The 16,903-nt window shown below is 42.1% G+C and overlaps 2 protein-coding genes across 6 annotated transcripts in view; one reads left to right on the top strand and one right to left on the bottom strand.

Moving 5' to 3' along the window:
• Positions 1-101: 101 nt before the first annotated feature.
• On the top strand, positions 102-14,533 carry LOC107209405 (lamin-L(III)-like). 5 transcript variants are annotated; one of them, XR_001523594.1, is made up of 13 exons: positions 102-466; positions 4,433-4,589; positions 5,313-5,438; positions 6,337-6,507; positions 7,410-7,535; positions 7,665-7,885; positions 8,567-8,792; positions 9,586-9,693; positions 10,559-10,675; positions 10,774-10,875; positions 11,007-11,077; positions 12,317-12,348; positions 12,889-14,533. XR_001523594.1 is itself a non-coding variant. In XM_015639115.1 (12 exons), the coding sequence occupies exons 1-12, from the start codon at positions 102-104 to the stop codon at positions 12,959-12,961; spliced, it is 1,824 nt and encodes a 607-aa protein (XP_015494601.1). In that variant the 3' UTR covers positions 12,962-14,533. The 5 variants fall into 5 exon arrangements, 4 of the variants coding, with proteins under 4 accessions (XP_015494601.1, XP_015494602.1, XP_015494603.1 ...); XM_015639115.1 differs by lacking the exon at positions 11,007-11,077; XM_015639116.1 differs by lacking the exon at positions 12,317-12,348.
• Positions 14,534-15,340: 807 nt separating this feature from the next.
• The window catches only part of SH3GL3 (SH3 domain containing GRB2 like 3, endophilin A3), a 42,747-nt gene continuing 41,184 nt past the window's right edge, over positions 15,341-16,903 (bottom strand). Inside the window, exon 9 of the mRNA XM_015639121.3 lies at positions 15,341-16,138. Coding sequence (XP_015494607.1) covers positions 15,933-16,138 — 206 coding nt within the window. The 3' untranslated portion in view covers positions 15,341-15,932. The remainder of the gene's footprint in view (positions 16,139-16,903) is intronic.

Here is a 16,903-nt window from a genome sequence, read left to right as displayed (position 1 = left end):
GGCCGGCGGCAGCTGGAGGCTATTTATACTGGGCGGCGGCGGGCGCTGGGTGTCCTGCGCGGGGCGGTCCCGGCGCGGCGGGGCCCGCAGCGGAGGCTGCCATGGCCACGGCGCTGCCCCCCGCGCCGGCCGGCGGGAGCCGCTCCGCCAGCCGCGCCGCCGAGTCCCCGCTCAGCCCGGCGCGGCTGAGCCGGCTGCAGGAGAAGGAGGAGCTGCGGCAGCTCAATGACCGCCTGGCCGCCTACATCGAGCGGGTGCGGGCGCTGGAGGCCGACAAGTCGGCGCTGCAGCAGCGGCTGAGCGAGCACCAGGCGGGCAGCGACCGGGAACTGGGCTGCCTGCGGCTCCGCTACGAGGCGGAGCTGGCCGACGCCCGCCGGGCGCTGGACGACATCGCCATCGAGCGGGCCACGCTGCAGGTGGAGCTGGGCAAGATTGGCGAGGAGCACCGGCAGCTGCACGTCAGGTCGGTGCTCCGGCCCCGAGCAGGCCTCCCTGCCCGGGGACACCCCGGGGAGCCGCCTCTTCGGGGCTCCTGCAGGGCGAGGGGAAGGGGATGCTTCTGGCAGGAGCCCTTGGGATGTGGGAGGAGCGCGCGGTTTTATGTCCAGGTCGTGCAGGCATGATAACCCCGAAGGTGTTGCCCTCTGGGGTTAGGAGACGTCTGGATGCCGAATGTGTTCTGGAGCGATGTTACCGAGTACCTCTGATGCTATGGGGTCACATCAGCACCTGCCTGATGGGCATGGGGCTCCTGCCAAACGTGGGGGCCTGGGTGCCCTTCTGGGCTATGAATATGTGGCTGTATGGGTTTGGGCACCACATCTGTGTTTACAAACACTCAAGATGCTGGCAAGTATCTAGAAAGTTATGGAGAATGTTTATATGGAGTCAGAGTGCATCTTTTTTTGGCTGTTTAGTTCAGACTTTGCCCAGAGGGGAATACAGAGAGAAGATAGTTCTGGGAGCAGCATGACTTACCTGGTCTAGGCTGGTGCTGCTCAGAAGTTTTTGTAGTTGCTTTTAAGCCTGAGAAGAGCTGCCTGCTGTTTTAGCTTGACTTTCTTGTAAGCTGTGTATCTTGAGGCTGGAATCATCATCTTATCTAGCCTGAGCAAAGGTACTGTAAGTGCTGCCCCATCCTCCAGAAAAAGGAAGAGATGTGTGAACAAGTGCCCAATCCCAACAAGCTTCCTCTATAGAAATACAGAGCCTTCTAGCACTGCTTTGTACCCCTATGTCAGTTATAGACTTGTAATAATTTGGATGTCCACTTTCTTGTCTAGGCCGCTTACATCTTGTTATAAACCTGTATCAGAGGAAATTTAGGCACCAGCTTCTTTTAGTGCCTGGAGGAAGTATTGCCCCTTCATAGACTCAGTAGGACTCAAGTAGCTGTTCTAGTTGGGAATAAAACATGTTTTTACTGTAAGCTTCTGTTTTCAGCTGCATAGTTGTTGGGCTTGTCTCTGTCGTGCTGGGTTTTGGCTCAGAGATATGTTTCATAAATCTAACCAGCCACTTGAGTGGACAGTGAGGAGAGGGGTAATGCCTGTTCTAAGACTTTTCTGCTGCTCTGTGTTTGTATAACTCTGGCTTTGTTTGTAAAGCTTTAGACTTGGCAGATATGCAATCCTCTATACTGTTGGGTTGGGTTTTTTTCCTTTACAGTAACTAGGTCTTAGAAGTGGTTAAATTTACAGCCTATGGGAAATGATACATGGTACATATTGGTTTCTGAAAGGACTAGACTGAAGTCCTAATATTAATGTCTGTTGTATCTGGGCTGCCTAACTGCAAATGTCTCAGATAACTTGGAACAAACTTTGAGGGTATCGTGTCCTTAGATATATACACCCTTTAAATAACCTGGTGGCTGTTTAACTCTTATAGAATGAAATGTCACCAGATAATTTCCCAACAGCATTAACTATTGGCTCTTAATAATAACTGAATAAGAGACTCAAGGTTTTTGACAATAAACTGCATTTGGCTTTTTCTTAAACAATGGTGACTGGAAGCAGGCCAAAGATGTTTGAGGAGGAGAAGTTGTAGATAAGCATATTGGTTGAATTCACAGCCTCAGGAAGGTCAAAGCAACTGCACTAACACAGCAGAGAAAGACAAGACCAGTTCCTTTCTGAGTCCTAGTGTGGATGTACATTTTGCTCCTGAATGTGCCACACACAGTGTAGCAGCTGAGGTTGTAAGAATGGATTCTGTACCTGCTGCTGACATCCTCTGGCCTTGACAAACAGGAGCCTGTTTCAAACATACCTGAAATATTTTGGTAAAGTTATTTAAATTCTCCAGATCAAGCCTGTGTGACATCCTGATTTACAAGGAACATGATTGGCAGTGCCTCAAAGTTTTTGCTTGTAATTGATAGTCTGTAGGCCACACTTAGCTCTGGCATGGTTGGTATATGGAATGTTGCAGGGTACTGTAACTGTCACTGCTTGCTCCATGGGGGTGTAAAGTGGTGTTCTGAACCCCAAACTTGGATTAAAAGGGTAGTAAATGCTCTCGTCAAAGTCATACTTGTTACATTGTTGTTCTTAAAGATGAAATGTCTCATTCTAGGCTTCTTTGAAAATGATATTTTTCAGGAAAGAATCCAGGAAACCTGAGCCTGGCTGTCAGATGCTTACATTGGAAAGTGAACTGTTAAAACAGATACTAATGGAATTTCAGTTTTGCACACACTCTGATTGCAGAATGAAATTTTTTTTACTGTAGGATGAAACAGTCAATATTACATAGTGTTATTGACATAATTAATATCATATGTAATATAGTAAACGGTAGCAGAGATCCCAAAAGGAAGGTAAATAATTAGTACCTAGAAAAAAAAGAAACCATAAACACTAAAACTACAGTGCATTATCTTGTTTTTCACTGTTAGCAGAGCTATGTTTCTCTTAGAGTCTGAGTAAAGAGTAAATAACTTCTAGCACAACACATTCAACAAATGCCTCTGAAGAGCAGGGCTGGAAAAGGCCTTGAGCGAGCACCTGACGTTGCCCCATGCCCCAGGCCTGTGCTGGAACCAGCCATACCTGCATCTCTTCCAGCAGATTTGTGTAACCCTTATTTTAAATTCCAGATGATGGAGATTCCAGAATATCCCCCCCTAGGCAGTGGTGAACTGTCAGTTTCCTCTCCTTAACATCTAACCCAGGTATTCCTCCCTGCAATTTAAGCTTCCTGTCTTTTCCACAATAGACATGGAAAACACATTCTGTAACTCTATGCAGCAGTCCTTCACATATTTAAAAATGCTTCTGTCTCTTGTCACTTTTCGCTTCTCTAGACTAAACAACCTTTTGTATTTTCCAGTCTTTCCTTGCAGTTCAAGCTTTCTAGAGTTGATCAATTCTGCAGAATTACTTTGGACTCTTGCCAACTGGTCTCAGTTGTCCATTGGAAAACTCATTGTATGAGTTGACACAACTTTGCCACTTGGCAGAACTGATGTGGCCAAAATGGAGAACTTCCTTTACTCTTTGTAATCTCAAATATGTGTTTTGAGCAGAGATTCAGACTCTGGATAGTGGGCAGGCAACTGCAAGGACATTAAAAGTTGGAGCAGTCTGGGGATTATCACAGTCTTCTTTCCTGACAGGAACTCGCTGTGGGCTCTTCTCGCACTTCTCCACTCTGGGGCCAATGGCAACTGAAGAGTGTTGGCCATCCAGGTGGTACCTGCGGTTCCACTGCCCCGCTGTTGGTCTGGGGATGGTCTCGTCTCTGAGAGCAAAGGTCCCCTCACCCTGTTCCTCCACGGCGGAGGGAGGGAGGGAGTCGCTCGCTGCTAAGGGGCTGCAGGAGGCAAAGCCGCAGCGGGGCAGCTCCCCGGGCTGGGACAAAGCTGCTGTGTGCTGCGGCCAGGACATCCCGGGGCACGGGGAGGAGGAGCGGCACTGCCGGCAGTCCCAGCCGCGCTCCGCCCCGTCAGGGACCGGCGCGGCGGCCCCGGCTGCCCTCACGGCCCTGCCCGGCCAGGCCCGGCCTGCCGGAGGCGTGTGGGCTCGGGGCCCGGCTGCCCTCAGGCGCTTCCTGCGGGGCTGGGGCCGCCTCTGCTGCGGGGGTGGCCGTGAAGGATCGGCCGGCCCCGGTCGCTGAGCGTGCCCGGCCCTCCCCGTGCAGCCGGGGGCCTGTGGCGTCCCTTCCCTCTCCCTCTGGGAATGCCGTGGAAAATAGCTGGCTTCCGCATGGGCTTCGCACAGAACGAGCTGGAAAATGGGTCAGGAATCTCTCTGGTATAACAAATGATGCTTGTCGGAGGGCCCTGTCTGGTTTGTTTTGTGCTCTCACCGTGAGCCTGACAAACCTCTCCTGTGTTTAACCGCAGACCCCTCTGAAGGGAAACGCATTAGAACAAACTCTCCCTCACTAGCTGCACTTAACAGCGTAAAACTCTCCCTTGTAGGAATTCCAAAAAAGAAAGTGATTTAAACCTGGCCCAGGCTCGTCTGAGAGACCTCGATGCCCAGCTAAATGCAAAGGAAGCTGATTTAGCAACAGCCCTGAATGAGAACCGGACTTTGGAGAATGAGCTCCGTGAATTAAAGGATCAAGTACTCAGTGTAAGGCTTGCTATTGGAAGCTGAACTTTGCTTTTTGCTCCTGGAGTTTTTTTGCTTGATTTCTCTCAATTAGTTATTGATATTTAAAAGCAGAGAAAGCCTTGCAACTATGACAGTGACAGGTAGACAGATTTCCACAATCTTGCTGACAGCAAATGCTGCTGATGGTGGTTTCCTTAAAACTTCTACCTGTTGTAGGTACCTTTAATTCTATGACCATTGGATGTAATGTTTCTTGTTCTAAAGTCAAAGCAAGATGAAATGTACTGCTATAGTCCCTGTAGCATTCTCTGACATATCAGGGAAGTGTATGATACTGAAAGTGTATATTAGTTTGTCAACATAGGGTGTATTTGGAAGATTAATTATCAAAAAATTGTGTTAGAAGTTTGGAATAATTACAGTTTTAAAGGGGAGGAATATATATGGATAGTACAATTGATTCATCAGAAGTCTACTTTGAGGACTCCAATATAGGTGGTAGGATTAAGGGCTGTTCTACATTTGCCTTGTGGGAAATCTGGTACATAACAATTAAATAGGATTCTATCTGTTGCTGATATTTTGATCCCATGACATAAGAATTTACACAGAGTAACCTACTTCACTCAACCAGTGTGTTTTGATTACTGTAATTAAGTTGAATGACCTGTAACAAATGGGCTACCTAATTTGAAAAAAATACCTCTTAATTTTGATAACCCTGTTGTCTGTCTTTTCTAGCTGAATCTGTCACTGGAGGATACTAAAAAGCATCTCCACAGCGAAATGTTGAGGAGGGTGGACCTAGAAAACCATATGAAAACTTTGCAGGAAGAAATGACGTTCCAGAAGCGCCTTCATGAAGATGTATGTTTTAGCTTATTAACATGGCATCTTTTTAGGTGTCCATGATCCCTGGATGCACTTAAAGCCCTTCTTAACATTGCTATTGTCTCTAAAAAGGTAACTAGTAACCTATGGCAGCCCATCAGCTCATAACATCCACCTAACTAGGAAGGCTCAAGAAAGTACCCAACCTCATGTTAACTGGGATAGTACCAATAGGTATCTGGGATATGAGAAATTTCTTAGGCTGCTCTTCTAAAGATAACTGAAATCCAAATATATTACTTTGTGTAAGTGATGTGCATATATTAGTTACTGTTAAATGATTCCAGATGTTTACTTGAAGCCTAAATTAAGTGAAGAAGTTAGATCTCCTTTAAGCAGCTTGTTTTCCCAACTTCCTTAACACTTCTCAGAGGTGTCTGGTAACCTTTGGGAGAGAAGTTGATACATACAACTAAATGAATAGTTTACATATGATTGTAAACCAACTTCCTTCTCGCTGGTAGGAATCTCAAAGTGTATGGCCTGATAGATAATTCTAATTTTTCTATCCAACTGCTATTAGTTTTTGAATAAAGCAAGAATAGGTGAAGTAACAGTGCTTGAAGAAACTGAACTGTAAATGCATGTGTTCTAAGTTTAAAAAAAACAAACTATGTAGTTCAAAGAATCAGTCTTACAAATTATTTACTACATTTATTAGTTTAAGCAATATTGGCAGTGAGGTGGAAAAACAATAGTGAGGCAGCAAGGTGGATGTACCAGATTTAATGAATTAGTACGATATGCATAAAGATGAATTACTGTGTACTCAATGATAAATCTCCTTCAACAGGAAAGGACTTGTGAAGCTGGTACACTAAATCCAGTTTCAAACTGTATTGGCTTGTTTATTCTGAGAGATTTCTCCTCCTAGGAGCTCAAAGAGACAAAAAGAGTCCATGAAAGCAGGATAGCAGAAGTAGAATCTGGTCGTCAAAGGGAATTTGAGAGTAAGCTCTCAGATGCTCTGCAGGGCCTCAGAAAACAACACGAAGAACAAATTCAAGGTTACAAAGAGGAGATGGAGCGAACATTCAATGCAAAGGTGAGTTTGTAGCAGATGACAGTAAAACAAAACTGAAGTTCTCTGCACCTTGACATAATTAAGGTCACAGTGGCATAGACAGCGGATGGATGGAGCCTTGCATTCACTGCAGAGCTTCTTGGCATAAGTTAAGGAATTTCAAAGCAGTGTCAAACTTGACAGTAGGATTCTGCAAACTTTTGATCCCAAACAAAACTGGTTCAAGCATAACTACAGGGAGTGATTAAGAGAAATTGATCATATTTCAGACTTCTGACAAATTCAGGACCAAGATGTGTTGTTTGTATTAAGCAATTTCAGTCTTGGATAAAACTTAACTTTTCCTACACACCAACTTGCATGCCAACTCAGGGAATTCCTTTGGATGACTGTGTTGCTGTTTCTACTGAAAATTCTGTAAGTGCCTCTTGAACACTTTATCCTTTCTTGGGACATTTCAGAATTGAAGTATTTGTAGAGCAATTCAATGCTGCTTGTAAAGATGCAGGAACTCTTTAATAGACCTTTTGGAGAAGAGTGATAATAGTTTGATTTGTACACCCAATATCCTGCAGCTCTATGCTTTGACAAGCAGCTTTTAAACATATTCTCCATTGGTCTTCTGGAGAATCAATTTACTTAATATCCATACACAGTCCTCATACATTACTAACTGAAATAGCCTAATCCAGAAATTTTCACTACCTGATTATTGCTGACTTTTTCAGAAAAAAAAGTCCAACTTGTGTAAACCTCCCTGGAGAGCAATGCAGAACTTTCTGACCTGGACTTTATTGGTATCTGCACACCTCAGTAAAAGATAACTACTTCCAGGTGTAAAAGGCGAAAATTACTTGGTTTTCCTTCCTCCTTTATAATACATGCTAATGTGTAACTCAGAACTAACAGTGACTTATCCACAGGTGGAGAATGCCCAGCTAGATGCAGCAAGAAACAGTGAGTTTGCCAATGCTGCTCGGGAGGAGCTGATGGAAACACAGAAGAGAGTTGATACTCTGGTGTCTCAAGTTAATCAATATCAAAGCCAGGTTCTGTCTTTATTTGTATAACCTTATAATTACTTTAATTTACTCTTAATTCAAAATATTGGCCTCTTCCCTCTAATCTTCACTTACGGTTTGATTTATTTATTCCCACCCCCCCTTCCCTAATTTTAGAATGTTGCTTTGGAGAGCAGAATAAAGGAGCTACAGAATTTGCTGGATTATGATCGTGATCTCCATCGAAGGCGTATGGCTGAAAAGGAGGAAGAAATGGCACAAGCTCAGAAGCAGGCACAAGCACAGCTAGAAGAGTATGAGCATCTCTTAGATGTGAAACTGGCTCTAGACTTGGAAATAAATGCATACAGAAAGATGTTGGAAGGAGAGGAACAGAGGTAGGCTATGACAAGACCTTCATTATGAGAACTTGCTTCATTCAAGACCTCTAACTCTTTATCCTTCAGAATGTGGGGGGACAAGAAACAAACACTGAGCATGTAATTAATATAGTAATTCAGTTACTGAAGCATCATCTTCTGTAAATGTTATTTATATCCCATATCTACCATATGGTATAATAAGATGAAGTAGCTTCATAAATCCAGCTGATAAAACTCAAAAGGTCCATTAAACATTCCTCAACTCTCTCAAAGCTTTGTGCTACATCTTAAAGAGCATTCAAGTTCCAAGAATGAAGCTGGGAACTTGGATCAAGATGTGGTATCTTGCATGCATGGTGAGAACATGAACTCTCAGTACATGCTAAGAAGGGTCAAAAAGTTAAAATTACTTTTGCTAAAGTTTGTGTCTGCTGAGACTTTAAAGGAATACTTAGTGCAGTTGTGAATCTTCTCTTATCGATATAAGCTTGCTCTGAACTCTGAGGCTGTCTTCCAAACTTAAGAAACTACTTAGCTACTCGTGCCAAAAAAGGTAAAATTTTGTATTCAAGACCCCATGGAAAGCTTCGATATAGAAAGCTGTTAGGCTTGGATGTAGTGGGAGGGTAGGCATGAGAAGAAACAAAGCACATCAGGTGCTCACTCAGGTGAATGTTATAAATGACTCTCTTCTAGGCTAAAGCTGTCCCCCAGTCCATCTTCACACAGCACAGCAACTCAAGCAGCAAGTCAGGGGCGACGATTCCTGCATGGGAAGAAAAGGAAGATCAAAGAAACCAAAAAGAGAGAGCATAGTGCTGCATTTAAGACTATTCAGCATGTTTCAGCTACTGGAAATATATCTATTGAAGAGATTGATGCAGATGGGAAATTTGTCAGGCTTAAAAACCACTCTGCTGAGGTAATTCCATTTTCAAGACTGCATTGCAATGTATGACTGCCTGGGGATGGCTTTAGCTTAGTGACAGACCTTTTGGTACTGCAGGTGCTCTGTTCCCAGGGATGTCTGGAGGTGCTTTTGGGTGGAGGCGCAGAGGGTTCTATTATGCAGAAATTGAACACCTTCAGCAGTTTGTCATCAGATTCAGGCTAGCACTACCAGCATTACTGCTTACCCTTGATGAACTATATAGGGAGCTCTAGTAAATTGGATAATGATGGCTTTGTGTTAGTCAAAAATACTTAAAGCAGCTAAAAAGGTTGAATAGAGTTGGTGATATCTAATCTATGCAGAGGGTTTATCTGGCCAATTAGCTAATTCTTCCACTAGTTTAGTTTGCAAATCCAGAACTATTAGAATTCATCATCAGGACTTCAAAACATATGGATTGTAGTTTAGCCATTTCAGCCTGAAATACAGAATGACCTGTGAAGTTTTAAGGTGTTTATATGTATAGTTGGTAGGTGGCCACGGCAAACTTTATTTCAGAATCTCTCTGGTAAAGAGTACCATGACCCTCCCATTAATGGAAGGTAAGAGAATAGGTGTGGCTTAACTTGACTAAGATTAATCCTAAAGTATAGGGAGAAAACAGGGAGGTTTTAATGGAAATGCAGCTGCTTCCTCAAAATTGTCAAGATACTTGGATGCTACATGAGTGGGATTAAAACTGGCCCATGAGTCTGGAGAGAACCTTGTATTTGTATTATATAGTGTTGCTCTGTAATGCTGAGAGAAATTTCTTGTCTCACAGGATCAACCTCTACATGGCTGGGTGCTGAGACGACGAATTGGAAGCGTGGCAGATGTTACTTACAAGTTTCCTTCACGGTTCACTCTTCAGGCAGGCCAAGAAGTTACAGTAGGTATTGGGTTTGTGAAACTTCCTCAGAGCTCTGTTCATATGTTACATGTCAGTAGAGATTCCTGTAATATGGAAAACTAAAGAGATACTCCAAGTGTCTAAAGAAAAGCTTTTATGTGGAGATAGGTATGGAGAGTCCCTGTTTCAGTATAGGTATGGGGAAAATCCTTAAAACAACTTGATCTGAAATGCTAATTACATTTCCTTTAAAGCTTGGATAATCTTGGATAATCCCAGACTGGAGTGTTCTCTAATTGTAAACAGAATTGTTGTATTCTAAATTTCTAGATTTTTCTTAGGGTTTCCCATATACCTGTAATTTGATAAAAGTTATGTAGAGACTCACACTCTTACTCAAGTCTTTAGTCTACTCCAGGTTAGCAATGCTGAACTCATTATTTGTAGTACTAAGCGACATACAAGCTCTATACTCCAAGTACATGTAGATGATGATCAAAGAGTGAACTCTATACTTGCTGCTCCAAACTGTGGAGGAGTTTGTTCAACAGATCTGAGTGATCCCAGGTGAGAGGCTCTTGCACGCACAAGTTGCTGCCCCAAGCATGTCTGTGACTGTGGTTTGGCTCTGTGACTCAGATGTTCTGTATGGCCAACCAGGGCTACCTCTACATTGGACAGAAGCTGTTGATAGCCTTTTCTGTTTTACAGTCTTCAGCTGGGAAAAGCTTTACCACCATTCTTGGTAGCCCTGAAAAGAACTAACTTGCCAGGGATTACATGGTTCAGTTTCTCCTACTGGTTGTTTTTGGTATTAAAATACTTATATAATTATTATGTTAGACTGAATTGTAATCTAACACAGAAAAAGATTCTTCAGAAGCTCACTGTAAATCTGTTGCAGATCTGGGGTGCAGCTGCTGGTGTAAGCCCAGGTCCTAGTGATCTGGTCTGGAAGTCTCAGAGGTCTTGGGGAACTGGTGATAATATTGGTGTTACACTCATCACAGATGATGGTGAGGTAAGTGAAACAATAGAACACTTCTATACTGTCCTAATGCTAAATTTGTCTGTGTTTCATTCCTGAGGGGTCCTAATGGCAATTCAATTGTATTCTAGGAACTCGCAGAGAGGAAGATAATGCTTGTACCCAGAGAAGAAAGTGAGCATGATGATGATTATGAAGACATAACTGGAAGTGAAGCAGAGTTTGCATCTCAGGTAAGCTGCCTGAAGTTTAAATACGTGCTGTCAGCAGTCATTCAATGGCCACTTCTTTTCCTTACTAAATGAAAATACTGCTTCAAGTACTCTTCACATCCCGCAACTCTTAATGTTTTTCTTGATGTCAGACCAAAAGAAGAAGAAAAAAGAAATGTTGTTTGGTTTCATGATAGTGGTTCCTGTGAGCATCCTTAAGCAGGTGAGATGGTGAGAATCATGCTTGTCACCTCATAGAAAACTTGCTTCATCAGTAGTGCTGCAGTCTCTTGTCCCACGTAGGATGTAGCTTGCATGGCTTTGCATCAGAAATGCAACAAAAGTTTTGCTAATTCTCTGAGTATGATCAAACTCATTAATTATTTAAGATCTTATTACTGACACACTGGAAATAGAACCTTTAATGTCCGTTTCATCTAAATATCTCACTGTGGGTTAAAGCTGTCATCCCAGAACAGAATGCAAACACTAACTACATCTCTGGGATGAAATGACTTTACACTCCAGTGTCCCTGGCTTGTTTTTAAGATGATTGCAGTGTGAACTTAAGGTCAATATACTTAAAAACTTTTGGCTACAAACTTGCATGGTGTAATACCCTGTGCAAGACTATCCAGCCCCTGCAAATGGCTTTTGACTGACCATAATACAAGTCTGAACTGATGCATTTTGGATGCTCCTACTGTATTTTATATGCTATTAGCTATCTTTAACTGCTGATGTAGTCTAAACCAATTAATAAGGGCTTTAAGTTGGTCCTAACCAAACAATTATAGACTGTACTTGACTCAAGTTGGTTTGTGTCTTGACCTGAAATGGTACTATAGTACAAACTCCAAAGCCTGAGAGCAAGGGGATGCTTAGCTAAAAACTGTCCTTCCTGCTGACAAATGTTCAGCTACCACAGCTCTTCCAAAAACTGATGCTACACAGTTACAAGGAGGAGTCATATCTTACTGAACTAGGTTAAAGCCCCCACCACCCTTTCCTAGATATTTTCATAATGTATCTGTCTGAAAACTAACTTAAAAGTACCTTTGGAAAAAAATGTACCTACACAGGCAGTTACTGCCTGCTGGTTTTTTATTTTATTGTCCTTTCAAACAGAAAATCTGGATAAATCTGTTACTACAATATCATGTAGCTTAAAGGATGTTTATCAGTCTCCTGACTTGCATGCACATTCTTGTAATATTTTCAGTCTCATTTAGGATGGTGAGACCCCATTAAACAGGCTGTTGAGAAGGTCTATAATGCTGTTCTGCCCTTTGGGCTCTTAGTGATACAAGCTTCTTTTCATGCTCAGAGTAGGGCCTCTCCTCAAGGGTGGCTTCTTTTTATTTTAAAAGGCATTTTTTGAGTTCACTTATGACTTCTTTAATAATCAGTGATGGAAAGCAAAAGTAACTTTTTTCCTTACACTTCTAATCTGTTTTATCAGCAACTTTACAATACAGTTGTGTGCCATTTATGGTAAGAGTCAGTTCTCATACTTTCAATCAAATTTTAATGTAATTCCTGTTTGCTGAATTTCTATCAAACTTTTGACATTAGTACCTATATGCTTCTGTTGCCTTGGTAGTACTGAAATGGCTGCTTAGTAAACAGAAGTTAACTTATTGCATGCAGTAAAATAATGGGAAGAATGCATGCTGTGCTTTAAAGAAAGGCAGTGTTTCCATGTTTTGCTTCTGCTTTTACCATCCTAATGAGAGCAGCACATATCTGCATGCCACTTGGGTCCTGATGCTTGGGAAGTGAGAGAGTGATGGGCAGTCTGACAGCCGTCCATTAATGAAGGCACAGGCTCATGTATTGCATGGACTTAGACTTGTGTAGTTCGGTACATGTACTGCCTCTTGAAAATCTGCTTTGCTTTATTAATAAGTAACTAAACCTACAAAGTGCTAAAAACCCTCCTGCCTATATGAGGATCAAGTAGGTAACCAGCAAGAAATATTAAGTTTGTACACATGCTAATTAACCTAACGTTTTCATGTTCTCTCTCTGCAGCAAAATGAAGATCCCAGCTGTTCTGTCATGTAACATGGACAACCATCTGAAAACACCTCTCAGTGCTAGGTGACATAGACTGTATGTGTGTTGGTATCTTCTGTAATATCTGAAATTTGGAATTCACATATTCCATCTGATGTCTTTGAGAAGCATTGTCCATAACATGATGGAATTTCCTACCTTCTGATACTGGACCCTGCCCTTGGATTCACTGATACACAAAGAGCAGTAGAATACAAGCTCCATGTGAAGTTATTTTTTATTTTTACTTTTACACAAGGATCTGGTTTCTCTGACCTGCTGAAACAGTGGAGGGTACAGAGTTTACAAAGCTTCTAAACATGTGCCCTAACAGGATCTTAAACACTTGACAATGAACATGAGGCTGCCTCAGCTTTCTCAATATTCTGATAGGGTGTTCTCCAAAGGTAACTTCTCTTTCCAGCCTGAGTGGGAAACATGGACTGATCACACCCTTGCACCTTGAGCAATTCTGAAGTAAAACATTGTCCAGAAGAGTGATGAGTGTCTGAAATGTTTCCTGCTCAGCTCCTGATGCAGAAATACATACTACATGGTCTGGATCACTTCCTAGAGTGAAACACTTTAGAATTAAAAGCAAATTGTAAAAAATATTCAAAAGTTCAAGTTATAAAATTATAAAGTATAAAGGTATTAAATGTACTGTTTCTGTAGCCCAGCAGCTGGAAGTCCCTGTTTCAGTATTATATATTCCTAGATGCAGGGTATCACAGCAGAGCTGTGCCAGCCTTAACTTGGAAAAATGTATCCTGGAAATGTGAAAAAACATCTCATTCTGACAGAGCAGGTACTGAGACCAGTGCTGCTAGTACTGTTTGATTGGTCCAAACAGCTTTCCAAGGGGCTAGAGAGAAAAATATGCTAACTAAAAAATCAGAGCTAGAAAGCCCCAACTTCAGTGAAAAACATCAAACTCCTTGCTCTGGGAGCCCTTATGTGCTAAATCTCCATGCAGGCAGCAGCTGTGTCTGATGGGACTGCTGGGGAAAACTGGTTATGGGCCAGTTTGCAGCTCCCTGTCACTCTGGTAGCTCTGTGCTCCATGGAAAGCCTGTCCTGTAACCCCTGGGAGGGGACAGTCAGCCTCGGGGCCACTGCAGTCACTCTGTCTCTCCAAACTGCTCCCCTGCTGGCCCTGGAGGAAAGAAAGGGCCTTGAGCCACATGAAGTAAACTTCCACCTGAGAGCAGGAGGGGAGCAGCTGAGCAGCAGCTGAGCCTGCAGCTTTCTCTCAATGCTGGAATAGTGTTCTGATTCTCTTAACTTGCCAAAGTGTTCAGTTCCAAATTCAAGACCTGCTTTGTGTTAGGATGCAGGTGTTAAGGTGAGGTTATCCTTATGCTAGCTTAAACTCTTACATTATTTAAAAATTCTAATTTTGAGACATCAAGAGTAGATGCTGGTTTAAGACTTGGATTTTAGCAGATCCAAATTGTTGTTCCACCTCAAACAATATAAATAGCTGCTGCTCTAACTTTGCTGTATTTATCTTTATTTCTTAAAACTTTTTTAACTATTAAAGATATTTTTCATGTATATAAAAGCAGTCTTGGATTTAAGTATTTGTAGATTAAATAATAAAGGTCTGTCTGTTCACTTATTTCTGTTGAGTGGTTCAAAATACTGTGAAGTAGTAAAAGTGGTAATTTTAGAGACTGTAGAGTGAAGAAATGTTCAGCAATGCACTCTGCTCTCCTGTTTATCACATACTGGAACTGGAGCTGAACTGCTATGTGCTTAGGAGGAATCTTCAGTAGCAAGCGTGGCTGTAAAGAATTAATTTCTCATCTATTTGTCTTATGTAGAGAACAATTAGCAAAAGGCTACATGTTCCTCCAGGGCTGCTCACTTTCTTTGGTCACTACTCCATTACAAAGCAAAGCAGAGATGGTAAACAGAATCACTGTTTTTCTATCTTCATTTGGAAAGTACTTCCGATGCCAGAATTCTTCCTTAATTTTGAAGCTTTTCTAGTATTTTTTTAGTTATTACATGTCTTTCCATCACTGCCTATTCTTCCCTTTCTCTTCCTTTCCATCCCTTTCAACTAAATATAAGAAATAGAAATGTACTAACTTCATTTGTGTGCAGCAGGCACCAGTGCCTTTCTCTCACTGGAATCCCATACAAACCCTATGGAACTAGGAGCAGTTTATACTTAATTCCAAGGAATGTCCCTCTTCTGCTAGAAAAAGATGTTAACAGACATAAATGCTAAACTATCAACAGAAAAAGAGCAAGATTATTAAAATTACAGTGCAGAAGGTGTCATCAAACTAATACTTTCCTTATTCATGTATTTTTTAACTTGGCATTGTTTTTGTCACTGAAAGCTGATCTGTTCAGCAAAAGTGGCCTCCTGCTCAAACAAGTGCCAGCACCACCAGTAGAGAAGCAGCAACCACTCTTCTTATCCCACAGAAATATTTATTCAGTTTGATCAGTAAATTATACCAATTTTCAATGCTGAGAACTTGTACTTAGTACAACATCATCTTAATATTGACAACAACCATTTTGCCTTTTGTCAACATACAATGCAAAAGATGAATTAACTTGTGCACAATAAATTACGGTGTGATAGATGAAAACAGCTCAATGACATCAGTAACTTAGGAACTGGTTACAGTTAGCTTCACTAACAGTACTTTTTAAAATGGTTTTCAATAGTAAAATCATTGCAGCCAAAGATAAAAAAAAATCCACATACAATAATAGCAAGGAAATGCATTTTTGGAGCAACAGTGAGCTACCAGTAAACACTTCATACAGTGATCTTCAAGGCACAAAGCAAAAAAACTGGGTATGGGTTTTTTTGCAGGTTGACAAATCAGGGAAAGTGAAATTTTTTTGAATATAAAATAAATACATTTTAAAAAGACGCATACAAAAGTCAGTAAGTCAGTCAAACAGCAAGGCTTTCACAGAATGCCACACTGACAGAACATTTGTGAATCCATTTCAGTCATGAAATCATGTTCACAGCTCAAATGACACAATCACTGAGGCAAGGGAACTATCACTTCAACATAATTAATGGGGAAGAAGCCAGACTCTCCATTTAACATCCCCTCATACCAATTCTCATCAATCTGATTGGTCAAAGTTATGATGTCCCCTTCCTTAAACCCAAGCTCGCCTTCATTTTCTGGCTCAAAGTCATAGAGAGCTTGGCAGCAAGGCTGATCCATGTGCACTGAAGAACCTGTCCCAGTGACAGAAAAAACAACCACATTAATTTGAGTTTCACAGCATCCCACCATCCACTAGGCACAAAACAAGGGGTCAAAAATGTAGCTCTGCTGTCATGTCAACAGCAACAGCTTTTCCATTGCTTTTATTCATTAACATCTGGTGCTTCTACATATAAAATACAAGACTACTGACAATAAGTTTAAAGCATAATTAATTGTTTGTCCCTTAAGTTCAGATGCTACTCCTCTCATTCCTAGTTGCCTTCCCTCTCAAAAGGATGTTTATTTCCAGCTGAGGGTTTGAGTAATCAGTTGTCAAAACCCATGTGCTCTCTGTGAAGCAGCTGCCAGAGGAATCGGAAGGGCAGGAGTTGAGGAAGCAGAAGAGTCAACAGGGGAAATGACAAGGAATGCTTTAAACAAATGGCACTGCAGCACATTGATCCTGTGGGAACACCTCCCAGAGGGCAGGGCCCCTGTTCTGTCCTACAAACACAGCCCTGCAGCCTGAGGCAGACACTTGGATTTTCACACCACATGTGCCCTGGCAGGAGTGAGGCCTCCACCCTCACCTGAGCAGTGACAGTTCTGGGTTACTGCTCCCTGAGCTCGTGTGCCCCAGACCTTTATCTTACACCTCCTCCATCTGAACAAAGGCAAAGGCTATGGCAGGAACAAAGGCACCTGTCAAATTATTTTAGGGATGAAAACAGTTTTCTGATACAGTATCTGGCTGTTCTTGTGATTAAATTGTTTATCCTAAAAAAGATCTTAAT

The sequence above is a fragment of the Parus major genome, chromosome 10 (assembly GCF_001522545.3).
Source record: "Parus major isolate Abel chromosome 10, Parus_major1.1, whole genome shotgun sequence".
NCBI lineage: Eukaryota > Metazoa > Chordata > Aves > Passeriformes > Paridae > Parus > Parus major.
Note: the sequence above shows the minus strand (reverse complement) of the source record. Positions and strands in the feature narration are given on the sequence as shown.